We start from the raw sequence: 24,508 nt of genomic DNA, 5'->3' as shown, positions 1-24,508 counted from the left end.
CCCAAGGCTTGTTTACAACAACTTACTTAATTTTTTTTATTATATTTACAAAATTTATTATTTTGTATTTTTTAAATCCAATGAATTCTGGAACATTAAGGGAATTTGTGTTTGCTGGGATGGAATCCACCATGATGTAAAAACAAATATACATTTTTTCTATTACAATTTATGTAGCCTGGTAAGTAGCCTACTTTTTGAATTGTCGCTCCAATACCCAGGTATACCCATAGGAGTCAGTAAACTACAATCCAAAAACATGGACACTATTGGAAGCCTTTAACTGGTTAAGTTACTCGATCGTACTGTATAAAAACAGTTGAAAAATAATATAACATACTCGTCTGGGAGTATCTCATCTGCTCTAAGAACAATATTAGTTCTCTTCTTTTCTGTGGTGTTCAACGGTTGTCTGGTGGCTCCTCGTTTACAGCTCGTCTCCATTCATTCACCCTTTGGGCGAGTTCCATGCTGGCGTCTTCTGAATTCAAACAGAAAAGAAAGAAGGGCACAAGACCACTTGGCTGCCATATGAGAGGGGGAACAATTAAATAGATCATTGTCCGTTCAAATTAAATTTAGTCAAACAGATGGCATCAATCCACTGAAAAAAACATACGACTTGTAAACTCGACAACTGGCAATGTAGCAAATACACGACGTTAGATAGTAAGTTATAGAATTAATATCTAAGGCACAAGACGGCATAACTTTATAGGCTTTTACTTGACCATAATTATTCATCATTTTCAGTTTAGTGACGTTACCTGTGTGTTTTGGCGCTGCAGTCAGAAAGGCGGTCGCGGTGTCTAATTTGAAAGCGCCAATAAAAGCGTCACGACGTCCACTCAGGAAGACCGACCAGGCGCACACACACAAACACTGTAAAGTGGACAGAGAGATGCTGCACACAAAGAGCCAGTGGATATTCAGAAATGAATTATTTCCGAGAAAAGTTCTTATCTGTGTAGAGAGGTAAATGGACAGGAGCAAAGATGAACAAGTTTGGATTAATGCATCTTTGTTTATTTCTCACGCACGATACGGTGAGTATTTCTTGAACAAGTAATACTAATAATAAAAAACAACTTTTAACGTTTCTGTGAAAAGTTTTGTGACACAATTTGTACAGTTTCCTGAATATTATGAATATCATATGCTTCATAAATCTTAATAAAAGTAGTCCATGAAAGATATATTCACGGATAATGTGTATATATATAAATATATATTGTAAAATTAAAAGTAGTATATTAAATATATATTGAAATATAGTAATATTAAAATATGATTAATATAGTTAAATATACTTTAATCTGTTATTAAGTCATGCTATATTTATATTAATAAAGTGTATGTAAATAATTTCCAAACTATATACTTAATGTATAATAAAGGGGCCTGCTGTAATGACAAAAGAAACCTCATATTATTTGTTTTTTAATCAATAAATGGTAATGAAGTCTTGGAGTTTATGGTGTGTTCAGCTGAACAGTGTTAGAACATTCCGTTAAATTCTCTGAGCCTCTCTTTGGAGACCAGATTGTCCGGATCTAAGTTGACATTTTAGCTTTACAAAGGCAGGTGCCTGGGGAACCCATATAAAGAAACTTATTCAGGTTGGCGTGGGATACTCCGGTAAAAGGAGAGTCACAAAAGCTCTAAAAGCACAGACCTTGCACAAATCAAGGTGTACGGTTGCCACTTTTAGAAAAGATCCCACACAAAGAGCCATGTCATGTGGGTTTTAACAGTTGAAAATGTTCCATCTTGCTTACCCCACACTTTTGCTAAGACGTTTTTCTTAACAGTGTTTTTTTCTTCTGTTCCCACAGATTTTCTTTTGTTTTACTGTGTATGGTGCTTGTTGTACCAGCTCATCGAGTATACAGTCGGGTTGCAGCAATGAGAAGAAGTGGCTCAATATCTCAGCTCCACCATCAATGAGAAAATCAGGCTTAGCTCCACTTCGTAGCAGAAGGTTCACACAGCTATCATTTTCCAAATCTGTATATTCATTCGAAGTGAGAGAAGACACACCTCCTGGTGAGCGTTACTTTTCTATATTAATAAAATAATATAATATTTTATGATCCTTAAATTAATTAAAAAATATTCATTTGTGCATTCTCATCAAGCAATTTTGTCTTAAATAGAAGTCTAATAAATTTTTAAACATGAAAAACTTGGAAAATGTAATAGAGGTCTAAGAATAGCCTATTCTTTAGGTCTAATATAAGAGATTAGACAGACTTCACATGTGAAGTAATTTATTCTTGTGTATTTGATGACTTGTCTAGTTTTGGGTCTCCAATTACGCTTGGGGTACTAACATAAGATAAAATATGTTCGTGACGTGGCTTTGGCACTGTCTCAAGTCAACAAAATTTTTTACAGTCTTGGTTCAAATCAGAAGGCAATTAGTCTGTACAGCACCACTTGAAGTCAGACTAACCTATTAAAAATATTAAAAGAAATTAGATAAAGAATCAAAAATGAGTTAAAATGTGTAAAGCATTAATTGAAATATATAAATTCACATGTTTTCAAGATAAAGACAAAATATACAGTTTTCTGTGCGTGCTTAGTTTTTGCACAGAAGGAGAAACTTAAGGCAAGACATGATTTTTCGAACTGATTTGAGGGGTGTGGTTATTGCTGTGATGTCATGTGAAGCCAAAAATGTTAAATTATTTGCACATGTAAATCACTTATGATTTTATAATCATGATTAAAAGGACAGTACACCCAAAAAATGAAAATTTACTTACTATTTACTTACTCTCAAGAGGTTCCAAACCTTTGAACACTAAAAAAGATATTTTGATAAAAGCTAAAAACTTGTTAGTGATGAACTTCTATAGTAGAAATAAAATAATATGGACGTCAAAGGTTACATGTATTCAACTTCTTTCAAAATAGCTTAACAGAAGAAAGAAAGTCTTTAAAGGTTTGGAAAAAGGATGAGTAAACATTGACCGAGTATTCATTTTTGGGTGAACTGACTCTAATCACTTATGTTGACATTTTTTAGCAATTCTCTAATGCTATTTTTCCATGTCGTTTATTTCATCTATTTGTTTTATGCATTTAATTTAATTAATTTGTTTAATCTGTTAATCTGCTAAAGTCCTCAATTCCTGCCTTGTCTGTCATCTTCATAGGGACAATTGTAGGACATGTGGAGGCAGTATATAGTGAGAAGAATAAAACCTCAGTGTACTCAGTTCAGGAGGATGATGGCGATGGCCTTTTCCTTCTCAATCCACATTCTGGAGAATTCCTCCTGTCCCGTGCTCTGGATTTTGAGATTGAGCGCTACTACATCCTGACTGCAGGAGCTCAGCATGGGGACAGTGAGCTCATAAGAGTCAGGGTTTACTTCAATGTGATTAATGTCAATGACAACCCACCGGTGTTCAGCCAGAATGCTTTCTATGCCTCCATACCGGAAGACTCACCTGTTGGAATGTGCTTCCTGAGTCTGAATGTTTCAGATCCAGATGAGGGTAATACTGCATGACATACACTAGTTTTTATTTTTTTGTAAATTAAAGTATTAAGAATTTGATCTGCAATAAGGTATTACAGACATTTATAATGTTTGTTTAAATAAAATGATATATTTAAATGATTTTTTAAAAAGCAATTATGTATTTTCCAGTACTAGGTTGCAGCTGGAAGGGCATCCGCTGCATAAAACATATGCTGGATAAGTTGGCGGTTCATTCTGCTGTGGTGACCCCTGATGAATAAAATGACTAAGCCGAAGGAAAATGAATGAACGAATTATACTGTATACCCTTTTTTTCTTTGAAAATATTTGATCTTTAAGACAATTAAGACACATTAAAGTAAAACGAGGATGTAACAACAAGTCTATTCAATGTACAAATAGCAAAATGGACAAAACTGGCTTTTGCCTATTCAGTCTTAGAACCTCCATGTTCATATGTTTGAAAAGCTTTGGGAAATGCCGAAGAGACTGAAGTGGGCTCATTAAATCTTACGTCATTGCTCTTTTGTAAGACGATGAATAATGTTCACTCTCTTGGGGATGCTGACTGCAGCTAATAATGAAGAACCTTCTTTCTCGGCTTCTCTTATTTCAGGATCGGGTTGAAGCATAGTGCACAGTGAAATTCACATTTTTGCTCCTGATAACATGTTAATTTTATAAAACTAGAATTGTTTTCTTATTTCTTTAAGCTATAAAGTGTTGTTGTTGGCTTTGGTAAAAAACAACAACATTTAAATGAATAAAAATATTATTTTGAATCACCAAAATAATTTGTATTGAGTATGTTTACATAGACACCAATAATAATTTTAGAACAATTAAGACAATACTCTGATTAAGAGTCTTGCATGTTAATAGCAATTTTGAATCAATTTAACTGCAGTTAAAGTCGACAAATTAAAAATAAAACACCCGAAATTACATAAAACTCCAGAGGAAATGTGGATAGCGTGATGATGCGATGACGTTAATTGAATTATGTGAAGTTTATTTATAAACTAATTTTGAGAGGATCACGTGCTTATGAATGCTTGCAGCTGGTTCAATTTAAGATTCACCATCTTCGGGGAGAGAGCCCTGAGCTCAGAATATCCTCCCGTTTGAAGGGCGAGAGTAGAGTTTGAGCTCAGAGATTTATCTGGCTAAGAGTTGTCTTAAGATGCCAATTTGGAGTAGTCACTTTACTTTTGCTGTATGTCTTTGGATGGTGGGAGGAAACCGGGAAACCTGGAGAAAACCCATGTAAACACGGGGAAAACGTGCAAACTGCTGATGCGGTACCAGCTGTGTTCAATCATAAGCATGTGATCCTCTCGAAAATAGTTTATAAATAAACATAGCGCATGTCTTAGGACTGTGAGAGAAATCGGAGCACCCGAAGGAAACCCCATTCAAACATAGAACATGTAAACTCCACACAGAAATGCCAACTGACCCAGCCGAGGCACGAACCAGCGACCTTTCGCAGTGAGGCACCGTGACAGCCCTATTTAATAATTCATTCATTCATTCAGTCATTCATTTTCTTTTCGGCTTAGTCCCTTTATTAATCCAGGGTCACCACAGTGGAATAAACCACCAACTTATCCACCATGTTTTTACGCAGCGGATGGCCTTCCAGCTGCATTCCATTTCTGGGAAACATCCACACACACACTCATACACTGCAGACAATTTAGCCTACTCAATTCACCTGTACCTCTTGTCTTTGGACTGTTGGGGAAACCGAAGCACCCGGAGGAAACCCACGTAAATGCAGGGAGAACATGCAAATTACACACAGAAATACCAATTGACCCAGCCGAGGCTCGAACCAGCAACCTTCTTGCTGTGAGGCGACAGCACTACCTACTGCGCCACTGCGTCACCCCCTATTTAATAATTTAAAAAATAATAATTTTGCTGGTATCAAACAGAAACTAAATTGGTGCTACCCTAAATTATTTTACTGTAAACATATTTACTAAATAGCTATTACAATTTTTGAGGGGGATTCCCATCACGGGCAGTTGATTTCATACCACAAATGGTTCATGTTCAGAGTTAAATGTTTGTATCGTATGTTTGTTTGTTTTTCGAGATCTAAAAATTATATGATTACCAGGGTAGTTAATTTTTCAGTTAATTGCCCCTTTAATATCACCTGCTTAGTGAGTGAATTACAACTAGATTTATGTTGGCCAATGTAATTCAAGTGCTTATTCTCTTGTCTCCAAAAGGTATTTATGGTGAAGTGGAGTTAGCGGTGACATCTGGAGATCTTGAGAATAAGTTCTCAATAAACCAAGAGGGAACTCTGTGCCTAATCGCTGAATTAGACAGAGAAACAAATGCAATGTACAGCCTTATTGTCCAAGCCAATGATCATGCTTTACCCACAGAGACTCGTCTCTCAAGCTCAGTGCATGTAACTATCTATCTTAAGGATGTCAATGACAACCCCCCTTTTATCACAACACCCAGTACAGTTAGTTTTCCAGAGAACGCACCTCTTCAATCTGCTGTGACTGTCATACAGGCCACAGATGCTGATGCTGGATCTAATGGTGAATTTGTTTTTAGTTTTGAAAGTGCAAAAGATGAATCTTTCAGTATAAATAGTTCCACCGGCGTTGTCTACCTGCAGAAGCCGTTGGACAGGGAAACCAAGGATGTCATCAGAGTTATGCTGAAAGTCAAAGATAAAGGTATACCTCCATTGTACACTTTAATGAACCTCACAGTGCTTGTTGAGGACGTGAACGACCACAATCCAGAGTTCACTCAGAGCATTTACAGCCTTTCAGTATATGAGGATGCACCTCGTGGAACAATTCTACTAAAAGTTGGTGCAAGCGATCGGGATATTGGGCCGAATGGACTGGTCCGGTTCTCTATCTCAGAGAGTGGGTTCATGGTGGACTCTGTTTTAGGTATAGTTTTAGTGATAGAGAAGATGGACCGTGAAAAGACACCTTTCTACAGCTTTTCAGTCTTTGCAGTAGACCAGGGAGATGTTCAAAGATCCACCACAGCAACTATCAACATCACAGTCCTAGACGTCAATGATTGCGTGCCTAATTTTTTACCAGAATCCCTTATAATACATGTTTTGGAAAATGGGGAGGACTCTTCTCAGCATACACATCAGGTAAGGTCTTAACATTGATGCACTTACTTTAAATAATAATGTTTTGTTAAATCATTTATGAAGATTTGAAAATGTATTTTGTAGATTCATGCATCTGATGAGGACTTGGGAGCTAATGGTCAGCTGACTTATTCTATAGAATCAGGAAATGATGAGAATCTTTTCTCACTTCATTCCAATGGAACCATCCAGATCTTAGAAGATCTTGATAGGGAAGTGAAAAGCCAGTACGTTTTGAAAGTTATTGCTGTTGATTCAGGTAATCATTTACCTTCGTTTATATTAAACAGGTATAATAAGTTGATATTTTCTATTTTATTTCACAAATTTTGATAGTTCCCACTTAGATATTGATTTATAATAGTAAGAGGTTCGGCATGATGAAACAATTGAGGCAGGACTCTTGCCTGGTCAATGAGCCTGTAAGAGGGTACGAGATCATAGTTCTCGAGAGCTCCCTTTGATAAAGGAGGAAAGGGGAGATGGGGTGGATGGGGGCTTCTTCAAAAAAACAAAGATAAGGGAGTAAGGCTAGACAGGCTATTTATTGTGAATTTGGAATAATCTGATTGGATTACTAATGATTACAGATGAGAGACCAGCCAAGATCCATCATATCACATGTTCCTCTTGAAGTGAAGTTTATATATAAACTAATTTCAAGAGGATCATGTGCTTATGATTGACCACAGCTGGTCCTGCATTAGCTAATACATTATTCGCCAAGTGGATGATTCCTAACTCATTATAAATATCCAGAGATCCTTACTTCAGTCATCTTCGGCTTGAAAATTCCCCTTTCCAACCCTACTCCTCCTTTCTTTTCCTCGATATGGCAGCCCAGTGGTTTGTAAAAACCTTACTTTGAGATATTTTAGAGTTCCCATAAAACAACTACAAGTGCGAAATAAATGAGAAAAATGCAAATATATTAATCACAGATATTCTTGAAGATGCTCCCATTGGTTTTTCAGCCATGCGTTTTGCTATCTTAGAGATATTTTAGTGTTCTAACAAAAACATCTCTAAATGCAAAGTGTATGAGAACTTGGCTTCAAGTAGAAACTGATGTTGATTCCTAAGTGTTTGCAGATATGAAGTACATCCTTTTAAATGGTAGATTTTAAATTAAACATTTATAATATACAAAATTTGTGCCAATTTTTCCACATCAAAGTCATTGTAATTGATCCTCAAGGCTATTGATAATAAAAACAGAAGTCTTTCCGCCATTGCTATAGTTCTCGATGCATATTATCTTGCACCTTGATTCTCAAAGATATTCATTGCAGAGGCTCCCGAAAACACTCCTATTGTTTTTTTTCAGTCATTAATTTTAGAGCTGTTCTATTTATATTTGTTCTATATAGGCTAAGTTGGAGATTAGTATTAATTGCTTGATGTATACTGAATTTTAATTTTAATTTGTTTGTTATTCCTTTCTAGGATTTCCATCACTGACAGGCACAGGCACTTTAATTATTGTTGTAGATGACATCAATGACAACATCCCAGTTTTTGAAAAGGATATATTCACTGCTCATGTATTGGAGGATTCTCCTGTTGGAACTTCTTTTCTGAGAATTACAGCTTCGGACTTAGATGATGGCACCATTGGCCAGTTAAGGTAATTTGTTTAGTACATTATGATGTTGTCATAAAGAAAGGCATTTTCTGTGAAAAAATTATTTATGTTTTGTCTGATCTTATCCAACGTTATTTTGAAATCACTTATATGCAACTCCAGTAGATATTTGTATTTATTATTTATTATTCAGCCTTGAGGTTTTATTTTGATTTTAACTTTTGGTAATATTACAGTATGTGCATTTTAAAGCCTAGTGTGACTAATTTCAATTCAGTTTTTTTAACTAATGTTGTCTAAAATTAAAGTTACTTTTCATTAAGTTTAAACTTCAGTTATCAACAAAAAAATAGGAACCTGTCTTAAGATAATTGACAGTAAATAATTGACTCATGTTTCAATTATTAATAATTGACTCATACTTTCAGATATTCTTTAGAGGGCCTCGATTTTCCATTTTTCATCAATGCAACATCTGGGGATTTATTCACTGTAAGTGCTTTGGACAGAGAGACAGTGCCTTTCTACAGATTTTTGGTTATCGTCAGTGATGGTCATCCCACAATGCCTCTTTCCAGCTCAGCTGCTGTTGTGGTAACAATTGAGGATGTGAATGATAACTTTCCGTCATTTCTTTATGGACCATATGTGGCCAATATACCTTTTGGGTTAACCAAAGGTGAATATAAGCATTATTGTTATGACTTTGAAATGAGTTAGTTAACCACAAAAATGACTGAATTTACTGAACTCAACAAACTTTTTCATTTTCATTCTTTATTCTACAGGATCAGTTGTTTGCACAGTGATGGCAGAAGATGCAGATGTTGAATTGAATGCAAAACTAAATTTTTCTCTGCAAGGCCAGCATGCCCATCTCTTCTCCATTAACTCTCACACGGGAACAGTGTTAATTTCAGATTCAATAAATAGAAGAAATGACATCACCATTGATGTTCATGTGCAGGATGGAGCAGAAATGCCAAAAATGGACACAACAACCTTGACTGTCAGATTTTGGAATGACTCATACTTTCCTAAAATTGCAGTCCAGGTTTATAAGAACAGTCTCTTTGAGGACGCACCCATCGGGACCTTAGTGGCCATTGTGACTGCAGAAACATTGAAAAATGTATCAGTGTATTTCTATCTGCCCTCTGGAAACTTTGGGGAGGTTTTTGAGCTTCACCCTAGCACTGGTGAGTTGACTATCAAGGATCCCTTAGATTTTGAAACCAACATGTATTTTCATCTAATAGTTGAAGCCAGAGACTCAGGAATACCACCTTTTTCTTCATATGCTGAACTTCATTTGAATATCAGCGATGTGAATGACAACCCACCAGTGTTCTCACAAGACATCTACAAATGCCAAGTGTATGAAAACTTGGCTTCAAGTAGGGTGTGTAATGTTTTAGCAAAGGATGCTGATTCTGGAGTGTTTGCAGAAGTGCTGTACTTCATTCTAGGTGGTAACATTGAGAGCACATTTAAAATAGACAAAAATCGAGGCACTCTTTCCACAACAAAACGATTAGACAGAGAACAAATACCATATTATAATCTCTCCATAAAGGCTATTGATAAAGAAAACAACAGTCTTTTGGCCGTAGCATCTATAATAGTTGAAGTTCTTGACACAAATGATCATGCACCTCGATTCACAAAGATTTACGTCACAGAGGTTCCAGAGAATGCTCCCATTGGCTTTTCAGTCATTCAGATTGTTGCTACTGATGAAGATGCTGGTCTGAATGCTGTCATTGAATATACAATCATTGGCCATAACAGTGAGTTTCCATTTAGCATTGATAAAACCACTGGTACTTTATTTGTATCGCATCCTTTGGACAGAGAAGATCAGGATCATTATATAGTGAAGGTCAATGCCAATGATTCTGCTTGGAGCATCAGCACAGATGTCACCATAGACATTACAGATGTCAACGACAACGCGCCAATCTTCTCTCAACCAGTATACTCTGTCACTATCCCTGAGATGAAGATGCATGAAGTTTTCATTTTACAAGTTAGTGCCACTGACAGAGATCTTGGTGAGAATGCTCAAGTACTCTACTTCATCAATCCACCAAATGAACTTTTTTTTGTGAATGCATCAACTGGGGAAATTTCAAACAAACAGACCATTGCTTTGGCTGAACTGGAATCTGAAATTTTTACATTTATGGTTGTGGCATCAGACTGCGGCAATGTTTCTCTAAACAGCTCTAGCATTGTTTCAGTAGCATTAGTGCAATATAATTATTTCCCACCAATGTTTTTGCCATTCAAGCCTTTGGTATCAATTCCTTTAACTTTGGATGTAGGATCAGAAGTTATCCAAGTATCTGCGGTAGATCAAGATTATCTTCAAATGAACAACAGTGTTGAGTACTTCAATAGTGGTGGCAACGGATCTCTTTATTTTCAGGTAGAACAAAACAGTGGAAGAGTACTGGTAAATGCAACTTTAGCAAATAGCCTTAACATGATCCTAACACTTGAAATTACTGCAAAAGATAAAGGCCTCCCGCCTATTGCTGCACAAACTGAAATCAGTTTTGAAGTTATACAAGAGAACCAGTTTGCACCTCAGTTTCTCAACAGCCAAGTTGAGTTTTTTGTTCCAGAGGATTTGCCTGTGGGTTCAGTTATTGGAAAGATCCAAGGCAAAGATAAGGATGTTGGTTCCAATGGTGTTATTTCTTACTCTTTTGATGGTGGAAATGAAAATGGTTTGTTTTCCATAGAACACTTTTCAGGATTGATAATGCTGGTTAAAGGACTTGACTTTGAGAAGTCAGAAACTCACCATCTTAGTGTCATTGCCAAGGATGGAGGTTGGCGTCCTAAAAAGGGCAGACTTAATGTCACAGTGTATGTTACAGATTTAAACGACAACCCCCCTATATTTACATCTAAGGACTATGTTGCCTCTGTTTTAGAAAATGCTTTCATTGGGACCTTAGTGTTGCAAGTTTGGGCAAAGGACAGTGACACAGGAATTCACTCTCAAATCACATATTCGGTTATCGCAGGAGATGCTCAGCTGTTCTCTTTGGACAGCAAAAATGGATCTATTACCACTTTGGAGATTTTTGATTATGAGCAAAATCAGCATTTTGAACTTACAGTTAAGGCCACCAACATTGGTCCTCCATTTTTGTTTGATATTGCCCGTATATACATCCAGGTTGTTGGTGTTAATGAGTTCATCCCTGCTTTTCAAAGACATCTATACAACTTCTCAGTGTCAGAAGCTTTGATGCCACAAACTGAAATAGGCAGCATCCTGGCTACTGATTATGACCTAGGCCCTGACGGAGAAGTGTTTTACATACTTGTGGGTCAAAGTAAAAAATCAAATTTCGTAGTAGACAAGCATACAGGAAAAATATATATCGCCAAAGATTTGAAAACTCGCCTCAAAAATGAAGACGTCCTACATGTGTTGGCAAAAAACAGAGGGGCCATTACTGGGTTTAATGTTGATGAAGCATTAATACATCTAAGCATATTGGATGAAAATGATCCACCTGAGTTTGATTCAATGCTCTACATTGTAGCAGTGTCAGAAGACATCTCGATTGGGACTTCTATTGCCAAAGTCAAAGCAGTCGATCCAGATGTAATTCTAGAATGGAGCAGGTTCTCGTATAGCATTGAACATGGAAATATTAATAGTTCCTTCATTATAGATCCAGTGAGTGGAGTCATTTCTGTTAACAGTCACCTGGATAGAGAGATATGGGCCATCTACAACCTGACGGTCATTGCTGTTGATGAGGGTTCACCTTCTGTAACAGGAAGCACAAAGGTTGCTATAACCGTTAATGATATCAATGACAGTCCTCCCAAACTGTTGACCACAGAAGGGTTTATAAGAGAAAACCAGCCTGCTGACACTCTGGTCTCCACCTTAACAGCCACAGATGATGATCTTCCTCCAAATCAAGGCCCTTTCACATACTGGATGATGAGACCTGCTGAGGGTTTTTCGCTTACAACTGAGGGAGTTCTGGTTACCTCAAAACCCTTTGACCGGGAACATGATCCACTTTTTCACATGCATATTGTCGTTCAAGATGCTGGTAAGCCACCAATGTCCTCTACCACATTGTTTCATATTAAAGTTCTTGATGAAAATGATAATGCACCAGTCCCGAGAAACATTAATATATTGGTCAAATATTACGGAAGTTCTTTCCCAGGAGGGCTAATTGGAAATGTGAGACCAACTGATCTGGATGAACTGGATGTGTTCAACTGTACAATCAGAAATGGCCAACCCAGGATGTTTAGTTTCCCTTTTGGGATGTGTAATTTGTGGTCCTCCCCATACCAAGGAGAAGCAACTTATAATATTTCAGTGGAAGCAAGTGATCAGCTCCATCCTTCAGTTAACAACAGTATTTACGTCAATTACAAAGGTTTTACCAACGTCTCTCTTGACAACTGTGTGTTGTTTTATGTCTCTATTTCTACTCTTGAGGAGTTTCTGTCTTTGAAGTATTTAAAATTCGTTAAAGCTTTGGATAGTCTCTTTAATCTACAAGCCTCCAAAACGCATGTGTTTGGAATGAAGCTGCAAGGAGATAAAATGCTGCTTCTTGCTGCTGTGAAGAGCTACAATGGGCAATATCTAACTGGAGAAGTGGCAAGCGGAATATCAAGCATGCATAAAAAGTTACTGGAAGCACAAAGCAATGTGACTATATCCCAAATAACCAGCAACCCCTGTATGCTCCGTCCTTGCCACAATGGTGCCACCTGCAACAGAAACATTCACATCAGTCAGGAAGTTGCTGTGTTGGAAAGCTCTAGCCTTATATTTGTGTCCCCTTATTTCATGGAGATTTTTAACTGCACCTGCCCAACAGGCTTTACAGGTGATGCATGCGAACTGGACTTTGATGAATGTGCCAAGGAACCTTGTGAAAATGGGGGAAACTGCTACAACAATCCAGGAACGTATTTTTGTCAATGTAAGGAAGGATTCTCCGGACCACACTGTACTATAGTTGATAATGAATGTCAAACAGTGGTGTGCTTAAATGGAGGAACGTGCTGGAACAGACAGGGAGGGTTCATCTGTGATTGCAGCCCAGGGTATGAAGGTATGTTTTATAACTTATATGTTAGTGTAATTTTGTTTGAATTGTTGTCAATTAATTAGCCTGTATTTTTGTTGCAGGAAGATTTTGCGATCGTATTGTTGACCACTGTGTTTCCTCCCCTTGCGTTTATGGGAATTGCTCCAGTTTATTTACTGGTTATTCTTGCCAGTGTCCATTTGGTAAGTATAACTTTTAAATATGCAGGTTAAAGATAAATAGGGGGTTAAATCATCATAACAATAAACCATAAGGGTGTAATGCAATTCAACATGTATTTATATATACGAACACCAAAATTCAATGTCTCTGTCAATCTCTGATCCGCCATGGATCTTCTGTATATTATGATTTACAGTAGATAATGACCTGATTTTGAGAGGTTGACTGATATTCGGTTAATTATTATAATATTTAAAATGTTAATTTATGTTTTTACCATTTTATTTTCATCAAATATATACATCTATATAATAAAATTATAATAATGTTTTAATAAAATCAAGATTTTATTACAACTCTGAACTCTGAATTGTTATTAAACACAATGTATTCATTTAAATACGTTTAAATGTTTATTGTTATAGTAAAACTATGAAAAATGATATCAACTGTTATTGAAATCAACTAATGAATTACTATATTAACTTATAGATATGTTTTTTTCTGATAATATCTGATATTTCTATTTATTGTTAGGTGTGAGTGGAGTCAATTGTGATGAACAGAGTTATGGCTTCCAGGAACTATCGTATATTGAATATCCTCCTTTGGATCCGCAATATAACTTCATCTATCTGGAGTTTGCAACCGTGCAGCAAAATGCACTGCTTTTGTACAACCATGGCAAGCCATCAACTTCAGACTTTCTGGCCCTTGAAATCTTGAGCGGAAGGCTGTTTCTGTCTTATGATCTTGGGTCTGGAGTGATACGATTGGAAACAGGGAAGATTATAGCTGATGGATTATTTCACAACATCTCTGTAAGAAGATCTGGAAATGTACGTGATTCATGGTAATTTCGTCAATCTTAGGAGCCAATCAAGCCATATTTATGAAAAAGTTGTCGGTTTTTATGTAGATAATTCTCCCCCTTTGTGTCACTCAGATGGCCTCTCTAGAAATCGACAACTGCTCTGTCTATGAACCTCAAGGCTTTTGCACCACTCAAACTGGTGCCACTGGAAACCAAAGGTAGTTTTAACTTAATCATGCCAATTTTTTCTTATATTTCATTCTGTTATATCCGGGGTGTCCAAACTCAGTCCGGGTGGGCCGGTGTCCAGCAGATTTTTAGCTCCAACTTGCCTCAACACACCTGCACTAGCTTAGTAAGAGCTTAATTAGCTCGCCCAGGTGTGTCTGATTGGGGTTGGAAATAGACTTTGCAGGACACCGGCCCTCAAGGACCAAGTTTGGGCACCCCTGTGTTATATTCTATAAAACTGTTCTTTGTAATGTGTTTGACCAAACAGAATAATTAGTTATTCTCTAAAATCATCTAAATATTTATCTTTTGTCAACACTCCTATAACTAACACTCTTTTTTATTTTCTACTTATATTGCTCTTATGAGTAAGTAGCCTTGGATAAAAGATAAAATTGTGTCCTAGACTCAAAGGAACACTCCACACATTTGGAAAAATGCTCATTTTACAACTCCCTACATGGATTTTTTTAATCCATTCAGCCAAACACCTGGTCTAGCAGAAACACTTTTAGTTAGCTTAGCATATACCATTAATTAGGTTTAGACAATTAAATAACTTGCACAAAAAATTAAAACAATGGCAGGAGCACTTTTACCTTAGTTTAGGATTTGACAATTAGCATCTTGCTAAAAACATTCAAGCAAATAGCAACTTTTCATCTTCCATCAGTTTCACGATGTAACTAAGAGAGAGTCAAGATTTGAATGGAAAAAATATGTTTGCGCGAGGTGCTAATGGTCTACACTGATTCAATATTATATGCTAAGCCTACTAAAAGTGCTTCTGCCAGACCAGGAGATTGGCTGAATGGATTCAAAAATGGTAAAACTGAACTGTTTAACTCTAGGGGAATTTGTAAAATAAGCCTATTTCCAAAAAAAGTGAATTGTTCCTTTAACATTATAGTACAGGCCTGTAGCCTGGGGGTAGTTCGGGTTGTTCGCAAAACCTCTCACCGACAAAGGTCCAGAATTTGTCCCATACATGAGCTTATTTGTCCTATTTGGTATGCTGTCATAAATTATTTTTTAAAAATACCTTTTTTAAAACCTATCAAAGAAGGCTTTAGGACCAAGCAGAATGTGTTGGCTGCTTCGGTGTGACTTCCTGTTCTTCCCAAATTCTGACAGAGGAAAGTTGAATGTGCTGCCTGCTGTTATTTGCCTTATAAATGACAAAAGGCTACAGTTTTTAATTTAAAACTTAAACCGATTCCTATTTTGTCTAATGATATATATATATAGTGGTAAATTTGTATAAAAAAAATGTAGGACACTGTTTTCATATTTCTTTATTTTAAATCTTTAGGATGTTTTTGGTACATCAAAAAGTGTTGTTATCATGACCATCCGACAAGCTAATCCAGCAAAAAGTGTCAATAAAATGCAGTGTTTAAACCTCTTAATTAAATAGAAAATTAGGCGAATAACTGCAGAAAGACTTTTGAGAAAACAGAACCACCCCTTTTACCAGACTGGCTACAGGCCTGTAGTACACTCACACTTGCTTATATTTCTGAACTCATGTAAATCATGTTTTACACACAGAACTCTGGAGGTGAGCTCAAATAACATGACATTTGGTGGTGTAAAGTCTATTGATGCCATTTTGCTGAGGCAAATCAGAACTCATGACTTTGTTGGCTGTATGAGAAACCTGCAAGTAAACAACATTCGTCCTGATTCATTAAAATCTCTGGCGTCCCACAATATTCTTCCAAGGTCAGTTTCAAAGGGAACATTGTATTTGTCAAATTGCCTTCATAAAACTTTCCATCATTTGATTTCTTTTTGATAATCAGATGTCCTAGAACAGATATTCCTCCCTGTGAGGCTGCAGTGTGTTTGAATGAAGGAGTTTGTCAAGACCAATGGTCCCATCACCGCTGCCAGTGTAGAGACCACTTCACCGGACCCAGCTGTGCCATGAGTAACTGCATTCATTTATTCATCTGTCTTTTGTTTAACATTTAAAACTTATTTTATAGTTATTTGACTTGTGTTTCTGATAGATTTGGCTGAGCAGCATGTATTGTTTCTCAACGGGGAGGCTTATGTTAAGTTTGATGTCAAAGAAAGCTACAGAAGAAACCAGCTTCTGCAAGCCATTCTCGATTCTGGGAAAGAAGGAGACTCTCTGGGTTTTGACAGTGTTGAGATCAAGATGAGGACTGTACGAAGAAATGGTGTACTGGTTGTGTGTTGGAGTCAATCAGCATATTTAAAACTTAAGGTGAACAATTTGTAGTTAGTAATAACAGATAAATTAGGTAAAAAATTTAGTAATAACTTCACAAGTAAATAAAAATTATTTGTTATGACATTGCCAAAACTGATTAAATAATAAATAATTAATACATAAACAAAAAAATGTATATATAATTTTTTGTTTATGTATTTATATATTCAGGGTTAAATATATACATATTATATCTATGTAATAACATTTATATAATTTTTATTATATAAAGTAATATAATATTATATACTATTTTATATATAATAAAATAAATAAATAAAATAATTGATTAATGAAATAATTATTAAATAATTAATGAAATGTTTTGGTGAAACATGGTAGAACAATAGAAGTTGAATATGACAATTTTTGGAAGAATTGTAAACAAAAATGTGAATGGAATAATTTAATTTAAAAAAAAAATCTTTAATTACTAGAACTTTATCACTATTAATTATTATAATGTTACCAATGTGGTAAAATTCCCAATAGACTCCTTTCACAATAATGCATTTAACGGTCATCAGCATTTTAAATCCTTGGAATTTTTAAATAAAATAAAAAACACGTTTGAACATTTATGTGCATTATTTATTTATATCACCTTTGCATCAAATTACAAACAAAATGAATTACTGCTCATGCAGTGTCTATGGACAGGAAGGTAAATTTGACGTTGTTCTCTCTACTGTCTAGCATTATCAGCCTCACCAAATTTTATCTTTTTTCTGAAGATCTGAATAACACTGCTGTTGAGGTTTTCTTTTATTATTTCAGCAAATAAAAATGTAAACAAAATATTTGTTGTACTTTTCCATTCACTGCACTCTAAGTTTACCTACTGTAAATATAACGACTTTTGCCAATGAGAAACCCAGAAATGTAAAAAGGGTCCATTAAGATATTTATATGTGCTTTATTCCACCAACAATAGAGCTAAGCAAGCTTTTATTCAACTCTGAATAATCCTTTAGTTGTTTGCTTCCCTTCAACAATAAACGCCTGATAATTTTAAATCTGCTTTTGCTCCCTCAGATATCAGATGGGAAGCCTCTATACATGTTCACCAATGTCACATCTGGTCATCAGCTTGAGCTGTCAGTGGAGGGAAATGTGTCAGACGGACAGTGGCATGTTCTTCATCTCCGCAGAAGAGGCTCGCTCTTCTCTCTGTTTCTGGATGATCGGCCTGTTGCAAACACCACCAATGGCACCATAGCTCATTCAGCATTCCTTGTGGAGACCATTTTTCTGGGCTCTTCTCCAGTGAGGGAATCCAGAGAGTTTCCAGAGATAATCCAAAACTTAGGTAAGATTGGCATTTGTGATTTGTTAGTTATAAAATAATATAATTTGTAGGGTTGTATTGGTCGAAGAAATGCAAAACTTGTAAATCTTTTGTTCATTTGTTTGGTAAAAGTATTTTTATAAAGTAAAAAAATGTGTGTGTGTGTGTATTATAAAAATGAATAAATTACAAAAATAATTCTCTAACATAAATAATACTCATCAAACATCTCCATCTCCATTATAAAACCCAACATACCATAAGAGAAAAGATCTTTACTGAAAACATTCTCCATCCTCAGTTGGTAAAGCAGAAAAATCATCCAGGCGTATATTATTTCTCAAGAAACCATGCCTGGTGGCTAGTTCCTATATCTAAGTTCTTGTAACTACATGATGCAAAAGCCCATATACAGTTGAAGTCAGAATTATTAGCCCCCTTCGATTTTTTTTTCTTCTTTTTTAAATATTTTCCAAATTATGTTTAACAGAGCAAGGAAATGTTCACAGTATGTCTGATAATATTTTTTCTTCTGGAGAAAGTCTTATTTGTTTTATTTCGGCTAAAATAAAAGCAGTTTGAATTTTTTATGAATCATTTTAGGGACAAAATTATCAGCCCCTTTAAGCTATATTTTTTAATCTACAGAACAAACCATCATTATACAATAACTTGCCTAATTCCCCTAATCTGCCTTGTTAACTTAATTAACCTAGTTAAGCCTTTAATTGTCACTTTAAGCTGTATAGAAGTGTCTTGAAAAATATATAGTAAAATATTTTTTACTGTCATCATGGCAAAGATAAAATAAAACAGTTATTAGAAATGAGTTATTAAAATTATTATGTTTAGAAATGTGTTGAAAAAAATCTCTCCGTTAAACAGAAATTGGGGAAAAAATAAACAAACTGTCTAATTATTTAGGGGGGCTGATAATTCTGACCTCAACTGTACATTTTAACAGTTACAGTGTGTTCCTATAGCATGTGGAATGCTGCAATATCACAACATAGTACACTAACACATATTACAATTGATTTCCTAGGTTTTAGAGGATGTGTGGAATACATCAAATACAACGGCCACCTCTTATCCTTCAACGGCCACAATGATATAGTTGAGTCCAGGTCCAGCCTGTCTGCCTTTCAGACCTTCTGCGTTTCTCCAAGCCACTGTGTTTTAACTCCATGCCTCGAGGACTCCTGTCTGTCTGAGCCCTGCTGGAACAACACTGACTGTGGATCTTCATCCAGAGATGACTACTGGTGCATCTGTCTACCCAACACTCCAGAGTCTTCATGTGGATCCTGCTCATCCGAGCTCATCCATAGTGATCCCTGTTCGCCATCCAAAAAAACTGCACCGTTATGGATCGTAGCAGTTGTTGTCCCCATCGCCCTCATTCTGCTGATCCTAGTTCTGTGTTTTGTCCTCAGGAGACACCAAAATCATGGTGAAGGTGAAAAGAAGAGTCATAACTACCTTATGCCACCTAGTAGACCACATGGCATGGATAACCTGGCGTTTAGTTTAAGCCCCACAGAGATTCAAAACACCTCAAATGAACCAAACAAGCAACCAGATTTGATTAAAACTAGGGATTCAACGCAAGGAGTGGAAAGTTTTACTGAAAGTGGCCCTTTGTGTCATGTCTCAGGTTTTGCAGGAAGTGAACTGGAGTATTACGAGATTGACAGCACGTACTCGAATGTGATGAAGACGGAGGATGAACAGGCAAATGCAAAAGTTCCTCAATCCACCATGCAGCCTCAAAATAATCACAAACCATCTCCTAAACTTCATCTGAAGACACCCGAAGGTGATTTTCACCAATGGCATCGTCAATCCCACTTGTTCTTTAAGAGAAAACTAGCTCCTGATCTTACAGGCCCACCGCAGCACCTATCTGCGGATGAGGTTGAGAAACTGAACACCCCACGAGGTGGCAAAAGATACTTAAATCAGAATTTGAGGGAGGGTCCCATTCAACCGTGCCGTGGCGGGCCGATTGAGACGTCATCAGAGAGCGAGAGTCACTGCTCCTTCACTGCCTCTGAGTTTGACTGTGAGAGAGAACTGTCCCTCATCAGCTCACATCACAAAGATGAACATCAATCTGAAGGCAAGCTTTCTTTTATTTGACACCTAAAGCAAATAAATAGATTGACCTTCATACATATTCATAGATCTTATAATATGCCTGTCTGAGATGCAAGCAAGAAATAATGGTGGCTTGGTGAAAAATTATGAACTTAAAACTGAAGGTTAAAAAAATGGTCTTCTATCAGAATTTACGCATAAGTCTTGAGGATTAATTAAAATTAATCCTCACCCAAAAATGAAAATTGTACTCATGTGCTCATCCTTCACTTGTTTAAAACCTCTTTGAGTTTCTTTCTTCTGTTCAACACAAAAGAAGATATTATTATAAAGGCTCGTTGCTGGGACCCCTCGACTTCCATAGTAGGAAAGAACTACAAAGGAAGTGAATGAGTCCAATCTAATCAATAATTTCAAAATATAGTATTTAACAGAATAAAAAAATCATATAAAAGTTTAAATCTACAGTAAACAATGAGGTAATTTTGAATTTTGTGTGGCCTATCCCTATTACATTTATATAATGTTCTTATCTAGTTATGGTCTAGTTCTACACTTTTTTTTTAAATGAACACATTTAATTATATTTTTTTCTTGTGAATCTTCTTGTTTGTTCATCCACCCCCACACCACACCCAAACAAAATGAGTTTGTTAATTGAAATTTAAAAGAAAAAAAAATGGTCATAAAAAAAAAAGTCATAAACTATAGAAATACTGTATTTGCTGAGAAAATCCTTCAAAGAAAGATATAATTTTGGTAGGAAAAATGCAGTATTTACCTGTCAGTTGCTTGACTTACTTTCATAATACAAAGAACTAGCCCGGCAGGCACAGAATGTCAACTTAACGTCAGATTGAGGTTGTACCCTAACACCGTGAGAAGTTGAATTTTGTTTGGAGTTGAAAATCGAGTTGACATCAGAACCCACTGTCAGGCTGACATCAATGTCCAGTGTCAGAGAGACATTGCATTTTGGTTACTTTTCAACACAACCTAAAAACAACAAAATATTAACTACTAATGATGTTACAGTGTGGACATTACCAATATGATGTCTACCAGACATTGGATTTTGGTTGTGATACCTGATGGATAAGTGTCAGTAAATGACGTCAACATGACATTGGTTTAAGATGTTGGTTCGACATTGGATTTTGGTCACTTCCCAATCAACCTAAAATCAACCAAATATCAACATCATTACATGTCGTTCGTGGATGTCAAAATAACATTGTCCCTGGATGCTGGCGACCTATATCTAACCTAACAGTAACGTCTTATGATGTTGTGTGTCTGCTGGGAGTAAAGTGGTCAGTACAGTCCAGAAGAATATATTTATGTTCTGCAGACGCTAGACATTTAAATCAGCAATTTATATATGTTTGGAACATCTTGAGGGTAAGTGTTGAAGTCAAAGTTATTCTGAAAAAATTTGGAAACCTGAAACGATAGACTTCCATAGTATTTTTTCTACAGTGAGAGTCAATGGTTACAGGCTTTTGGCATTTTTCAAAATGTCTTTTATGTTCAACAGAAGAATGAAAGGAATGAAAGGTTTGGAATCACTTAAACATGAGTAAAATGTGAGAGTTTTCAGTTTTGGGTGAGCTTTAGTAACATCACAGTGACATCTTGTGGATTGAACAATTAAAAACACCAAACAGTTCTTGTTAAGTTTGGGGGCCATCTAGTGGCCATCTGAATTTCACCACCAGAGTCTTCCAAAAAAAGACAAGAGCTTGACATCCTTACCTTTTGAAATAGATGACATTCAGATTCAACCAATGAGTTATAACAGATAACCATAACATTAACATAACAGATAATCACAACTACCATAAAGTTATAACAGATATTGACATCAAGTGACTTTCTGGTTTGATTTTCCTTTGACTCTGTTTTTGCATGTTTTGGGTGTAGATTTGTCCAGAGGACCGTTTATTCTGATGGCTCCTTCACCCTTCAGAGATGTGCTCTCCACCCAGAATCTGTCCTGTTCCTCTGCATCTGATGGGATCCAGCGGCTGGAGAATCTGCTTAATCTAGGAGTGCATTTTCACAGCTATGCGGATGTGTTTAAGGACATAGCCAGCTTACCGACCCATCAGCCAACCGACTGTGATTTTCAGAGTGACCAGGAGGAAATCATTTAAAAGTATGTCCAAAAACTAGGTTCACACTTCATTTAAAAGTCCCTTTTTTATTTAGTCAACTCGAATCGACTCACTGGTAACTTCAATTATTGCATACAAATATTAATTAACAGATGAAGAAAGTGTTTATATTATGTGGCATATCTTAAAGGTATTGCAGTTTATCAATAGTTTACAAATAATAATCATAACCATTGATCATGTCTTAAAGTATAACAGTGTTACATAATAACATAATAATCTTGTTACAGTATATTAGCATCATCTGGTGTCAAATCTATAACATTACGTACACATATATCCTGAGTGTGTGGGTTTTAAAGTTCATATCATAACCTTTTATGAATGCTATACATTTTATGTACATTTATAAAACCAGTACATACCAGAAAAACCAAGAAACCTATCAAAATTAATATAATTTTGAAAACCCTTTGAAAAATTAATAAACCGTCTAGAATTTCTACTCTAAAAGCAATATTTACTTGGACTGAAAATATTTTGTGTCTGTTAAAACGGCATTAAATGTGAAAGATAATGAAATAAAAATACCTATTTAATGTATTATTTACTATTTATGAATAATAATTGAGATTATTATTTTTATCAAGTTTTTGTACTATAAATTAAAATAATTATCAATAATTTATTTGCAATGTGTTCCTTATTTTAGCAGAGAATATTAGCATAAAAGTTTATAATGGAAGATGCATAAAAAGAAGAGTCAAGTATGCTTTTTAAAAAGGAAATAGATATATTTTAATTATTTGATCACAAGCATTAAATACAATATATAAGAAATATATATACAAAGCCACAAAGAATTAAGTCAGTTCTGAAGTAGGTTCGACCTGGTACTAGCAAATTACACTTAAATGTAGTGTGATAAAAACTAAAATTTAAATCGCTGCAAAATAAATAAAGAAACAAAGAAAATGCAGTAAGATGGATATTAGAAAACAAAGATGATGGTGCCATCTGGTGGCCATTGGTCCACATTGAAAACAGCAGTCCATTGAGGATTTTAAAACATTAACATAAATGACTTTTTTTTTTATCAAACAGTAAATCAATTATTCTTGTAAGTAATATTATGCAAGTGGCTTGAGGCATGATGTTGACATGATTATTGTTCTCTTTTTAAATGCACCTTACTGAAGCACACAAGAAATAATCCAGTTTGTTCAGTTTTATGCATTCATTTTGATAAACTGTAGAAAGAAACTTTGTTTAGTTCACATTTATGTATAAGTGGTTAGAAAACTGCAATGAAATTGGTACATGGTTAGACAATGTTAGAATCATTTAATTCATTTTCCTTCGGCTTAGTCTCTTTACTCATCAGGGGTCGCCACCGCAGAGTGAACCACCAACTTATCCTGCATATGTGTTACACATCGGATGCCCTTCCAGCTGCAATCTAATACTGGGAAACATCCAATCATCCAACTCAGGCTCATTCTGATTAAGTACCCCTATATACTGTAGAAAGCAAAATATGTCTAAGAGCTACATTTTTTTGCAGTTTTTGTTTTCGCTTATCTGCCAGAGGCCTCTGTGTATGCTTTTCGAGATCTTTCCTTCGTGAGTGCCATTTGTGCATGCTGTTCTCAAGTAAATCCACAAGACGTTGCTGTTGACTGACTGATTGACTGAATGATTCCCCCAACATTCCCCTTCCCTAAACTGGTAACTGCAGAAAAGCTGTCCATATGGAGATGAGTGGTCACCTGGTTAGCGAGAAAAGGAACGGCTTTATACCACCCCGTATCTTTCATTTCAAAGACGAAATGCAGCCATATGTGCTTTTGGCTACATAATTTGTGATCTCCTGTCATGTATATAGGGCTACGTTTTCAGAATGGGCCTATGTTGGAAACATCCATACACACTCATTCACGCACATATGGCCAATTTAGTTTATTTATTTTACCTATAGTGCAGGTCTTTGGACTGAGGCGGAAACCAGAGCACCCAGAGGAAACCCATGCCAACACAGGGAGAACATGCAAACTCCACACAGAAATGCCAACTGACCCAGTCGCTGGTCCGGATTTAAACCAGTAACCTTCTTGCTGTGAGGCAACAGTGCTAACCACTGAGCCACCATGTCGCTCATGTTAGAATCTAGTCACTAAATTAAAAACTGTACTATATATATTGTAC

The 24,508-nt window shown here is 36.0% G+C and overlaps 1 protein-coding gene across 3 annotated transcripts; it reads left to right on the top strand.

Moving 5' to 3' along the window:
- The first annotated feature begins 855 nt into the window (after positions 1–855).
- Positions 856–22,754, top strand: LOC101883589 (protocadherin Fat 4). 3 transcript variants are annotated; one of them, XM_073923805.1, is made up of 19 exons: positions 856–1,046; positions 1,836–2,046; positions 3,165–3,509; positions 5,740–6,650; positions 6,735–6,909; positions 8,097–8,277; positions 8,664–8,727; positions 8,814–8,914; positions 9,024–9,434; positions 13,116–13,352; positions 13,430–13,531; positions 14,049–14,350; positions 14,458–14,543; positions 16,108–16,281; positions 16,362–16,489; positions 16,572–16,792; positions 17,834–18,107; positions 19,132–20,208; positions 22,110–22,754. In XM_073923805.1, the coding sequence occupies exons 7-19, from the start codon at positions 8,702–8,704 to the stop codon at positions 22,340–22,342; spliced, it is 3,372 nt and encodes a 1,123-aa protein (XP_073779906.1). In that variant the 5' UTR covers positions 856–1,046; positions 1,836–2,046; positions 3,165–3,509; positions 5,740–6,650; positions 6,735–6,909; positions 8,097–8,277; positions 8,664–8,701; the 3' UTR covers positions 22,343–22,754. The 3 variants fall into 3 exon arrangements, with proteins under 3 accessions (XP_073779906.1, XP_073779905.1, XP_005157778.2); XM_073923804.1 differs by having other exon boundaries at positions 9,024–13,352; XM_005157721.6 differs by having other exon boundaries at positions 8,664–8,914; positions 9,024–13,352.
- Positions 22,755–24,508: the final 1,754 nt, after the last annotated feature.

This window comes from Danio rerio, chromosome 15, assembly GCF_049306965.1.
Source record: "Danio rerio strain Tuebingen ecotype United States chromosome 15, GRCz12tu, whole genome shotgun sequence".
NCBI lineage: Eukaryota > Metazoa > Chordata > Actinopteri > Cypriniformes > Danionidae > Danio > Danio rerio.
This window is presented reverse-complemented; position numbering and strand designations above follow the sequence as displayed.

Excerpts from the sequence above, each read along its gene's own strand:
- LOC101883589 (XM_005157721.6), top strand. The coding sequence starts at position 996 with ATGAACAAGTTTGGATTAATGCATCTTTGTTTATTTCTCACGCACGAT. Across the intron at positions 13,532-14,048 it reads TTCTTGCCAGTGTCCATTTG|GTGTGAGTGGAGTCAATTGT; the intron begins GTAAGTATAACT and ends ATTTATTGTTAG. Across the intron at positions 14,544-16,107 it reads GGTGCCACTGGAAACCAAAG|AACTCTGGAGGTGAGCTCAA; the intron begins GTAGTTTTAACT and ends TTTTACACACAG.